We start from the raw sequence: 12,184 nt of genomic DNA, 5'->3' as shown, positions 1-12,184 counted from the left end.
TCCTTCAGTACGGACCAGATGTCGGCACTCGCTCCATACTGCCCTGCATCACCGCCAGCGGGTGAGCTCGGAATTCTTAGCCTTTTCCTCGCAGCCCCAGTTGCGGGAGAATGTGAAGGAGGAGCTGTTGATTGGTCACGTTCCGCTTGACTAGACAAGTGTCTCACCAGCAGGTCTTTGCACCTCTGCAGACTTGTGTCTACTGGAAAGAGAGATACAACGTAGGCTTTAAACCTAGGATCGAGCACGGTGGCCAAAATGTAGTGCTCTGATTTCAACAGATTGACCACCCGTGAATCCTGGTTAAGCGAATTAAGGGCTCCATCCACAAGATCCACATGCCTAGCGGAATCACTCCGTTTTAGCTCCTCCTTCAATCTCTCCAGCTTCTTCTGCAAAAGCCTGATGAGGGGAATGACCTGACTCAGGCTGGCAGTGTCTGAACTGACTTCACGTGTGGCAAGTTCAAAGGGTTGCAGAACCTTGCACAACGTTCAAATCATTCTCCACTGTGCTTGAGTCATGTGCATTCCCCCTCCTTGGCCTATATCGTAGGCAGATGTATAGGCTTGAATGGCCTTTTGCTGCTCCTCCATCCCCTGAAACATATAGAGGGTTGAATTCCACCTCGTTACCATCTCTTGCTTCAGATGATGGCAGGGCAGGTTCAGGAGTGTTTGCTGGTGCTCCAGTCTTCGGCACGCGGTGGCTGAATGCCGAAAGTGGCCCGCAATTCTTCGCGCAATTCATCTCTTGCACGCCCCTGTAGTTTTTAAAAAAATTCTGCACCACCAAATTCAATGTATTTGCAAAACTTGGGTCGTGCTGGAATTTGCCCACATGTAATGCACGCACAATATTGGTGGTGTTGTCCGATGTCACAAATCCGCAGGAGAGTCCAATTGGGGTAAGCCATTCTGCGATGATGTTCCGCAGTTTCCGTAAGAGGTTGTGAGCTGTGTGCCTCTTAAGGAAAGCGGTGATACAAAGCGTAGCCTGCCTAGGAACGAGTAGGCGTTTGCGAGATGCTGCCACTGGTGCCGCCGCTGCTGTTCTTGCTGCGGGAGGCAATACATCTACCCTGTGGGCTGTCACAGTCATATAGTCCTGAGTCTGCCCTGCTCCACTTGTCCACATGTCCGTGGTTAAGTGGACATTGGGTACAACTGCATTTTTTAGGACACTGGTGACTTTTTCTGAGGTCTGTGTACATTCTCGGTATCGCCTGCCTAGAGTAGTGGAACCTAGATGGTATTTGGTACCGGGGAGACACTAACTCAATAAATTGACTAATTCCCTGTGAATTAACGGTGGATACCGGACACACGTTTAACACCACCCAGGCTGCCAAGGCCTGAGTTATCTGCTTTGCAGCAGGATGACTGCTGTGATATTTCATCTTCCTCGCAAAGGACTGTTGGACAGTCAATTGCTTACTGGAAGTAGTACAAGTGGTCTTCCGACTTCCCCTCTGGGATGACTATCGACTCCCAGCAGCAACAACAGCAGCGTCAGCAGCAGTAGGCGTTACACTCAAGGATGCATCGGAGGAATCCCAGGCAGGAGAGGACTCGTCAGACTTGCCAGTGACATGGCCTGCAGGACTATTGGCTTTCCTGTCTAAGGAGGAAATTGACACTGAGGGAGTTGGGGGTGTGGTTTGCAGGAGCTTGGTTATAAGAGGAAGGGATTTAGTTGTCAGTGGACTGCTTCCGCTGTCACCCAAGGTTTTTGAACTTGTCAATGACTTCTGATGAATGCGCTCCAGGTGACGTATAAGGGAGGATGTTCCTAGGGGGTTAACGTCCTTACCCCTACTTATTACAGCTTGACAAAGGCAACACACTGCTTGACACCTGTTGTCCGCATTTCTGTTTAAAATAATTACACACCGAAGAGGTGATTTTTTTTTTTTTTGTAATTTGACCAGGCATGTCAATGGCCATATTCGTCCCACGGACAAAAGGTGTCTCCCCGGGTGCCTGACTTAAACCACCTCACCATCAGAATCCTCCTTGTCAATTTCCTCCTCAGCGCCAGCAACACCCATATTTTCATCCTGATGTACTTCAACAGTGATATCTTCAATTTCAATATCAGGAACTGGACTGTGGGTGCTCCTTCCAGCACTTGCAGGGGGCGTGCAAATGGTGGAAGGCGCCACCTCTTCCCGTCCAGTGTTGGGAAGGTCAGGCATCGCAACCGACACAATTGGACTCTCCTTGGGGATTTGTGATTTAGAAGAACGCAGAGTTCTTTGCTATGCTTTTGCCAGCTTAAGTCTTTTCATTTTTCTAGCGAGAGGATGAGGGCTTCCATCCTCAAGTGAATCTGAACCACTAGCCATGAACATAGGCCAGGGCATCAGCCATTCCTTGCCACTCCGTGTCGTAAATGGCATATTGGCAAGTTTATGCTTCTCATCAGACGCTTTTAATTTAGATTTTTGGGTCATTTTACTGAACTTTTTTGGGGGGGATTTTACATGCTCTCTACTATGACATTGGGTATCGGCCTTGGCAGACGACGTTGATGGCATTTCATTGTCTCGGCCATGACTAGTGGCAGCAGCTTCAGCACGAGGTGGAAGTGGATCTTGATCTTTCCCTATTTTACCCTCCACATTTTTGTTCTCCATTTTTTAATGTGTGGAATTATATGCCAGTAATATATCAATAGCAATGGCCTACTGTACCGTACTGCTATATATATATACTGGTGGTCAGCAAAATTCTGCACTGTCCTCCTACTATATACTGCGCACTACTAAAATGCAGCACAGGTGTGGATGGATAGTATACTTGACGATACAGAGGTAGAGCAATGGACTACTGTACCGTACTGCTATATACATACTGGTGGTCAGCAAAATTCTGCACTGTCCTCCTACTATATACTGCGCACAACTAAAATGCAGCACAGGTTTGGATGGATAGTATACTTGACGATACAGAGGTAGAGCAATGGACTACTGTACCGTACTGCTATATATATACACTGGTGGTCAGCAAAATTCTGCACTGTCCTTCTACTATATACTGCGCACAACTAAAATGCAGCACAAGTATGGATGGATAGTATACTTGACGACACAGAGGTAGAGCAATGGACTACTGTACCATACTGCTATATATATATATATATATACTGGTGGTCAGCAATATATACTGGTGGTCATATACTGCGTACAACTAAAATGCAGCACAGGTATGGATGATTAGTATACCCGACGACACAGAGGTAGAGCAATGGACTACTGTACCGTACTGCTATATATATATATATATATATATATATATATATATATATATATATATATATATATATATACTGGTGGTCAGCAAAATTCTGCACTGTCCTCCTACTATATACTACAATGCAGCACAGATATGGAGCGTTTTTCAGGCAGAGAACGTAGATATTTTCAGCACACTGAGTACAGATATTTGCAAGCACACTGAGCACAGATATTTGCAGCACATTGAACACAGAAACTGAGAGAACACAGCCACGTCCTCTCGCTATCATCTCCAAAGCACGAGTGAAAATGGCGGCGACGCGCGGCTCCATATATAGAATACGAAACTTGCGAGAATCCGACAGCGGGATGATGACGTTCGGGCGCGCTCGGGTTAACCGAGCAAGGTGGGAGGATCCGAGGCTGCCTCGGACCCGTGTAAAATGGGTGAAGTTCGGGGGGGTTCGGATCCCGAGGGACCGAACCCGCTCATCTCTAATTACATCAAAGTTGGATCAGCCTGTAGTGTGTTTTTCTACTTTAATTTTGAGTGTGACTCCAAATCCAGACCTCCATGGGTTAATAAATTTGATTTCCATTGATAATTTTTGTGTGATTTTGTTGTCGGCACATTCAACTATGTAAAGAACAAAGTATTTAATAAGAATATTTCATTCATTCAGATCTAGGATGTGTTGTTTAAGTGTTCCCTTTATTTTTTTGAGCAGTGTATATATAAAAACACACTTTGGTCTGGCACTCCTCTCTACAAAACTTCACCTGCACCGGTTCCTTCATACAAGTCTTATGCACTCCTCGAAAGATGCGGCACTCTGGTTTCTCTTAAGAATAAAGACGGGTGTGGACTCCCATGTAATTGTCCACGTTTCAATATTTAATCATATTGTCATCAGGATCCTGATGACAATATCGTTAAATATTATATAGTGCTGTAAACTTGAGACGTCTTTACGTAAATTAATATTAATCCATGGTTCTCGGCGTTACCCGAGGAGATACGAGCAGATACGGTAAAAAGTGACACGACCATTTTTATAGTTTTATTAAATTCTACACACTGGAGGTGCAATCAAAATATTGATTCGATGGTCTGTTTGGGCGTTATCGTTCACAAAGCCATGCATCAATAATGATGTCATTATCTCAACCCCCTTTTAATCAACTTAGGGGCGGTTTATTAAAAATCTAATTATGTAGCACAACCTATGTCCTGTGCTAATTAATTGTAGTCCAATGTTTTACAAAAATTGTAACTAATCCTTCGGATGATCCGGTCAGCACAGGACCAAGATGAGTATAGATCAATTACTGTGATTGATGTACAGAGCATATATATAATATTCATTCATTCATTCATTCATTCATTCATAATAATCATTTGGAACACGCATACATAGAGGTGGTTTGGACATTTTTGGGGTGTCTTTGGTACAAGGCAAAACCCCTCACGTGGATTGAGAGTAAACATTTTAAAGACACAGAGTTCTATACTAAAAAAAAAACTTTATTTGAACATTGAAACATTATCAATATTGAACAGCATTATTACCCTCTAGGAATTAAATGATCTTTCTCTTGCACTCACTCTCTCTAACCCTTCAATTTATTAGGCGGGTGATGAAATTCTCAGACAATGTCTGCTTGTATGCACTCACCCCTCTAGCAAGGGAACATCTGAGAGGCACTCTGAAATGCCTTCTCTTACAATCTAATGTCATTTATGCCAACATAAGCCACTACACTGAATTGCTTCCAATATTTTCAAATTGTTCCAAAATCAAATATCGCGGGGTGTCTTCTTGTATATGCGGACATGCCCCATAGACTTTTTATGCTGCAATTATGCGAATAGTTGCAGCCATGCATACCAAGTTGCCCTCGTGGCCGTGCCACAGGATAAATGACCATGGCTACTTCTGTAAGCCAGTAGTATAATATAATGGATTCAGAGGGTTTTTTTTTTGTTTGTTGTTGTTGTTGACAACAGTCCTGGTGATGTTTCTGCCTCACTTACCTACTCCGGCGGTGTGATCTTGCTAACTGGTTTCGGCGGTTAGTATACTGCCCCAACCCTTCCCTAGTGCCTAAACCTTCCTCCCACAGTCTATCCCTAACCCTAACATTGGCAGTATGTCGTCCTATCAGATGTTGACATTACGAACATCTCCACATTTCAAGAATGTCGACATCATAACGGTCAACATTATGACTGTTGACATCATTATTGTCAAAATGGTGACTGCATAAGTGGAGTACAATTCAAATAAGAGCTGAATATAAATACCAATCAATGTCCTTCTTTGTTTGGTGAATTTATTTGTATTTTTATTTATTTTTTTAATTTTGGGTAGCATTTATGTTTTGTGTAGAAGTATTATTGTGTCCCCTTTTCTTGCTCACATCTTCTGTGTAATGCCACTTGCACCAATATGCAAATGAAGGGTAGGTGGCAGCATTTAACATAATAGCAGAATTCCATGTAGGAGAGAAAACAGCTGTTTTCTATTTTTAATGCAAAGCTGGAAAAATCCTTCTTATAAATCAGAGTGTAATTTTGACATATGGCTAAACTATGCATTTAACACCTTCAGCCTCTGACCATTTAACGCCTTCATTCCCGTTGGTGACAGGGTTAAGGGAGATCAGAATGTATTTAGGTGCCATATCATTTTCCGAGGAATATTTTGTGCGCTCTAAAATTACATTAAGCAACTTTGTCTCATTAATGCAGTACGGTCAGATCCTAATTAGAACCTAATTTGATGTCAGTTTAAATTGAGGGCTTGCGTAAATTGGGCCTTTGTGACCTGGATAGTGCTAATCTCTAATCAGCAGACTGAATGGAACATGAAATCAAATTCCCTCAGTACCAAGGAAATGACAGAAACAACTGACATTTTAAATTAAAATTACAAAATTCGCAGAAATAGATGTGCATGACCCCTGCTAAGGCATGTGTCAGGAAATCAAATGCACTGGTAGGATAAGCTGACAAACCTGAATTAATGTGATGGTTTTGAACAGAAAATGTGCTGTTTTTTTCCCCTCTGTTCGAAGTAGGCTAAATTTCATCTCTAAACGCTATGCGCATTTCTGTAAAGATAATCCGGCATGTTTTAATGTTGTCCTTCTAGAGCCCCTAAACAGTAAATATTTCCTTGCCCCCCTCTCAGGAAAATCTGTAACAATTACTAATTAGTATGTACTGGCACAACTTTAGAAAATAGAGTGTGTATGTAAAATAGTAAGGTTTAGGAAATGATGCCAGTGTCATTTTTCTGTGCATACTGTAGCTTGTTCTTTATGCCAGATGCTAGTACTACTTTCCCTTTAAAGATAATTTTATGTTTTTGATAAATTGGATCAGAGCACCTATTGCATTCATTCTGCAGAACTTGCACGCTCCTCCGAGTGCAGGGACTGAAGTGGGCAGCCTTTAGTCAGAGCATTAGAATGTTCGCAAATAGTTGAATCTTAAATTCATTCATGGTCATTGTCATCAAATTATGAGGGTAGAGTGGTTAATCCAAAAATATGAACAAAAGAGGGGTGATTACATGCTTAACATGAAACAGGCCTGGAAATGTGCTGTCAAACCTAGATAAAACAATCTACAGTACATTAAACCCTTTGGCTTTTAAGGACTACATCTCTGCTGGGAGGCCAATGACCTGGTCTGACTTTATAATGTAGAAGTGATTGTAATGTGGTAGTAGAATTTTTTTTTTCCTATTGTACAGTACTCCTACAATGATAAAAGTCTGGGTCACATGACATTATTGTATTGCGTTATACTACAGTGGTTTTCTTAACCATGTAAAGCTACACTTGTTGTTACAAGAGAATTTCCACTTACAGAATGCATTAATCATGTAGCATGACTGAAATGATTAAGGAAAATCTAAACGGAATGAGCTATACTCAGCACTAGGAGACTGCGCTGATAAGTTTCATTTGCAACACTTGTATATCTGTGTACGACTGAGTCTCTGAATCTGTATTCAAAGTGCTACAAAGCAGCAGCTGCGGCTTTTTCCATGCCAAGTTCCGTTATGCTTCATACAAGGCCGCATTCGCACACTGATATATGTGTTGCGTATTACATTAATCAGCAAAGTCTCCCGGATGCTTTGCATGAGACCTATCAGCTAACTCACACTAAGCTTTTCACACTACATTGCGTATTGAGGCTAAATGTATGAGGACACATCTGTACTGTATATTGTTGTACTTTATTGGAAAGTTCTACTTTCATAAAATCTTGTGAGCAGGGACCCCTTTCCTCTTTTGTCTGTTATTAACCTGTCTTGTTTAATTACTGTTTTGTTTCCAATTGTAAACAAAGAATGTGAAACTGTTTTTATTTGGTCTCCTAAACTACGAAATTAAACCATCTAGGTCTCAAAAGCTGAATAAGTTGTTTGCTGCTTAATCATCATGTATTTTATTGTCCTAAAGAAAAATGTAAAAATGACGCATGGGACAGCTTTGCGCAGCAACATCACCTTGTTATTTGACGAATGCTACGTTAATATTTTGTACTAATATCCCATTTAAACTACCTCTGTAAACACAAGTTGCTTTTGAGAAACCTGTAATCATGTCACTGTTCAGTCTGCTGAGGACTTTCATAAAATGGTTTAGAACACTTGAGAATTTTTTTGACGGTTAAAGAGCATTTTATTGTAAGCTGGTAAAGATTTCCTTATTGGTATTTAACATTGAATGCTATATTTTTCAGTACTGTGACTTCTGCGGTATTCACGGTGGGGGACAATGTTGTGTCAGGAAGTGATGACCGCACTGTGAAAGTTTGGGATTTAAAGAATATGAGATCACCCATCGCCACCATTCGTACAGATTCTGCTGTAAACAGGTATGCTCAAGATACTGTGCTTTACTACATTGCAGTTGCAGATGGCAGACATGGCTACTTATATAGACTGGTGATTTATTAATCCTAAATGATTTTTTTTATCCTGTTATTCACTAAAAGGAAATAGTATAGAAATCAAGGGCCTGCGGACAGTACAGGGCCAGGTCGGAACTTTGTGGGGCTAATTCAGACCCGATCGCAGCAGCAAATTTCTTAGCAGTTTGGCAAAACCATGTGCACTGCCGGGGGGCAGATATAACATTTGCAGAGAGAGTTAGATCTGTGTGGGTTATTTTGTTTCTGTGCAGGGTAAATACTGGCTGCTTTATTTTTACACTGCAATTTAGATTTCAGTTTGAACACACCCCACCTAAATCTAACTCTCTCTGCACATGTTATATCTGCCCCCCCCCCCCCCCTGCAGTGCACATGGTTTTGCCCAACTGCTAACAAATTTGCTGCTGCGATCTACTCTGAATTAGGCCCCATATTAGAAACCACAAAACAATAGCCAAACTGAGCGTATCCAGACGGCTGTAAGTATCACCCCATACAAAGTTACCAAAACTTGATACGTATAACATATGATACAATGAATGAGCGTAATATAGTCTTGCGCCTATCTTGTTTCGAATGGCGGATCATTTGTGCATTCGTTTCGTAGAGTTTTCTTTGCAGGGACGCTGGACTCGCAGTGAATCCTTAGTGAATTACATATGCAAAGTAATAAAAATACATAGATTAGACGTATAATTGCTCACAATGCAAAGTCTGTAGGAGCAAATGGGTGTAAAGACAGCCCAGCTGAACCTGTTTCTTACACCTAAAATTAAGTATGTGCAGATAGGCACGGATACTCACATTTATGTTTACATAAATCGAGTGTGGGAATTTCCTATAAAGGTATCTTGAAGAATCCCCCGCTGTCATAAACTACACCTGATTGTGACCTGGCAGAGGATGCTTACACTGCAGCTTACATCAAAGTAGCAATTTGCAGACACATCAAGTTTTCTTTATATCCTTATGCATGACCATAGAGATAAAAGCAGGAAAAACTCCTTATGGTGCAGTATAAAAAATAACATTTTAATATATACACAGATATAAAAAGGGAGTGAAAAACCTCCGTACCAGAAAACATAGGTAAATGATCCAGAACTACCAGGGGAAGCAGATGGAACCCGGGTATTAGCTTGTGCTTGGCAATATTCTTTACCTAGTTGGCAATAGTGGCGAATCAATCTCCTATCACTCCTCCAACATGTTTCGACACCACAGGGCTATTCCTGCGAGATAGCTGTTCTTTTAGATTTCACTACTGGCTTTGTTTTTCTGGATCCTTGAATGTTGGAATCCTTCAAAAGAAATTAACACCTCGATGGACGTCGTTTCCTCATTGGGGATGGTCAGGAAAAAAGTGCTTTCTACACAAGACCTCCTGCTGTTTATAGTAAACATACACTTTATTTACAGCCAGTCTTGAAGAAATAAAGTTTTTTCTCTGACGTCCTAGTGGATGCTGGGAACTCTGTAAGGACCATGGGGAATAGACGGGCTCCGCAGGAGACTGGGCACTCTAAAGAAAAGATTAGGTACTATCTGGTGTACACTGGCTCCTCCCTCTATGCCCCTCCTCCAGACCTCAGTTAGAATCTGTGCCCGGCCAGAGCTGGGTGCTCCTAGTGGGCTCTCCTGAGCTTGCTAGAAAGAAAGTATTTGTTAGGTTTTTTATTTTCAGTGAGATCTGCTGGCAACAGACTCACTGCTACGAGGGACTGAGGGGAGAGAAGCAAACCTACCTGCTTGCAGCTAGCTTGTGCTTCTAAGGCTACTGGACACCATTAGCTCCAGAGGGATCGAACACAGGGCCCGACCTCGATCGTCCGGAGCCGCGCCGCCGTCCCCCTTGCAGAGCCAGAAGACAGAAGAAGCGACTAAATCGGCGGCTGAAGACTCCTGTCTTCATTAAGGTAGCGCACAGCACTGCAGCTGTGCGCCATTGCTCCCACAGCACACCACACACTCTGGTCACTGTTGGGTGCAGGGCGCTGGGGGGGGGGGGGCGCCCTGGGCAGCAATTAGATTACCTTTTGGCACAAACTGCACATAATACAGTTTATAAAACTGTATATGTGCAAAAAACCCCGCCATTAATATTATACAAAATGCGGGAGAAGCCCGCCGCTGAGGGGGCGGGGCCTTCTTCCTCAGCACACCAGCGCCATTTTCTCTTCACAGCTCCGCTGGAAGGACGCTCCCCAGGCTCTCCCCTGCAGTATCCAGTACAACAAGGGTAAAAAAGAGAGGGGGGGCACATAAATTTAGGCGCAATTGTGATAATAAGCAGCTATTGGGAAAAATCACTCTCTTAGTGTAAATCCCTGTGTTATATAGCGCTGTGGTGTGTGCTGGCATACTCTCTCTCGGTCTCCCCAAAGGACTTTGTGGGGTCCTGTCCTCAGTCAGAGCATTCCCTGTGTGTGTGCGGTGTGTCGGTACGGCTGTGTCGACATGTTTGATGAGGAGGGTTACGTGGAGGCGGAGCAAGGGCAGATAAGTGTGGTGTCGCCCCCGACGGGGCCAACACCGGATTGGATGGATATGTGGAAGGTTTTAACCGACAGTGTCAACTCCTTACATAAAAGGTTCGATGACGCAGCAGCCTTGGGACAGCCGGGATCTCAGCCCGCGCCTGCCCAGGCGTCTCAGAGGCCATCAGGGGCTCATAAACGCCCGCTAGCTCAGATGGTAGACACAGATGTCGACACGGAGTCTGACTCCAGTGTAGATGAGGATGAGACAAATGCACAGTCTACAAAAGCCATCCGATGCATGATTACTGCAATGAAAAATGTATTGCACGTTTCTTATATTAACCCGGTTACTACCAAGAAGGGTATTATGTTTGGGGAGAAAAAGCAGCCAGTGACTTTTCCCCCATCTGATGAATTAAATGAATTGTGTGAGGAAGCGTGGAGTTCCCCCGATAAGAAACTAGTGATTTCTAAGAGGTTACTGATGGCGTACCCTTTCCTGCCAACGGACAGGTTACGTTGGGAAACATACCCTAGGGTGGACAAGGCGCTCACACGCTTATCAAAAAAGGTGGCACTGCCGTCTCAGATACGGCTACCTTAAAGGAGCCTGCGGATAGAAAGCAGGAAGCTATCCTGAAGTCTGTGTATACACACTCAGGTACTATACTGAGACCTGCTATTGCTTCAGCATGGATGTGTAGTGCTGCAGCCGCATGGTCTGATTCCCTGTCAGACAACATTGATTCCCTCGACAGGGATACTATTTTGCTAACCATAGAACATATAAAAGACGTCGTCTTATATATGCGGGATGCACAGAGGGACATTTTCCTGCTGGCATCTAGAATTAATGCGATGTCCATTTCTGCCAGGAGAGTATTATGGACTCTGCAGTGGACAGGTGATGCTAATTCTAAAAGACACATGGAGGTGTTGCCTTATAAGGGTGAGGAATTGTTTGGGGACGGTCTCTCGGACCTCGTATCCACGGCACCAGCCGGGAAGTCAACTTGTTTACCTCTGGTTCCCTCACAGCCTAAGAAAGCACCGTATTATCATGTACAGTCCTTTCGGCCTCAGAAAGGCAAGCGGATCAGAGGCGCATCCTTTCTGCCCAGAGGCAGGGGTAGAGGAAAGAAGCTGCACCAGGCAGCCAGTTCCCAGGAACAAAAATCCTCCCCCGCTTCCCCTAAGTCCACCGCATGACGCTGGGGCTCCACAGGCGGAGCCAGGTGCGGTGGGGGCGCATCTCCGAAACTTCAGCAACCAGTGGGTTCGCTCACAAGTGGATCTCTGGGCTGTACAAATTGTATCTCAAGGATACAAGCTGGAGTTCGAGGCGACTCCCCCTCGCAGTTACCTCAAATCTGCCTTACCAGCTGCTCCCAGGGAAAGGGAGGTAGTATTGGCGGCAATTCACAAGCTGTACCTCCAGCAGGTGATAATCAAGGTTCCCTTCCTTCAACAGGGACGGGGTTACTATTCCACAATGTTTGTGGTACCGAAACC

At 43.6% G+C, this 12,184-nt stretch overlaps 1 protein-coding gene across 5 annotated transcripts in view; it reads left to right on the top strand.

Moving 5' to 3' along the window:
• The window catches only part of WDR37 (WD repeat domain 37), a 400,784-nt gene that overhangs the window by 374,183 nt on the left and 14,417 nt on the right, over positions 1 to 12,184 (top strand). For all 5 annotated transcript variants that reach the window (XM_063922159.1, XM_063922158.1, XM_063922156.1 and 2 more), the window contains one exon: positions 8,001 to 8,135. In XM_063922159.1, the coding sequence (XP_063778229.1) occupies positions 8,001 to 8,135 (135 nt within the window). The remainder of the gene's footprint in view (positions 1 to 8,000; positions 8,136 to 12,184) is intronic.

Source organism: Pseudophryne corroboree, chromosome 5 (genome assembly GCF_028390025.1).
Source record: "Pseudophryne corroboree isolate aPseCor3 chromosome 5, aPseCor3.hap2, whole genome shotgun sequence".
Lineage (NCBI taxonomy): Eukaryota > Metazoa > Chordata > Amphibia > Anura > Myobatrachidae > Pseudophryne > Pseudophryne corroboree.
This window is presented reverse-complemented; position numbering and strand designations above follow the sequence as displayed.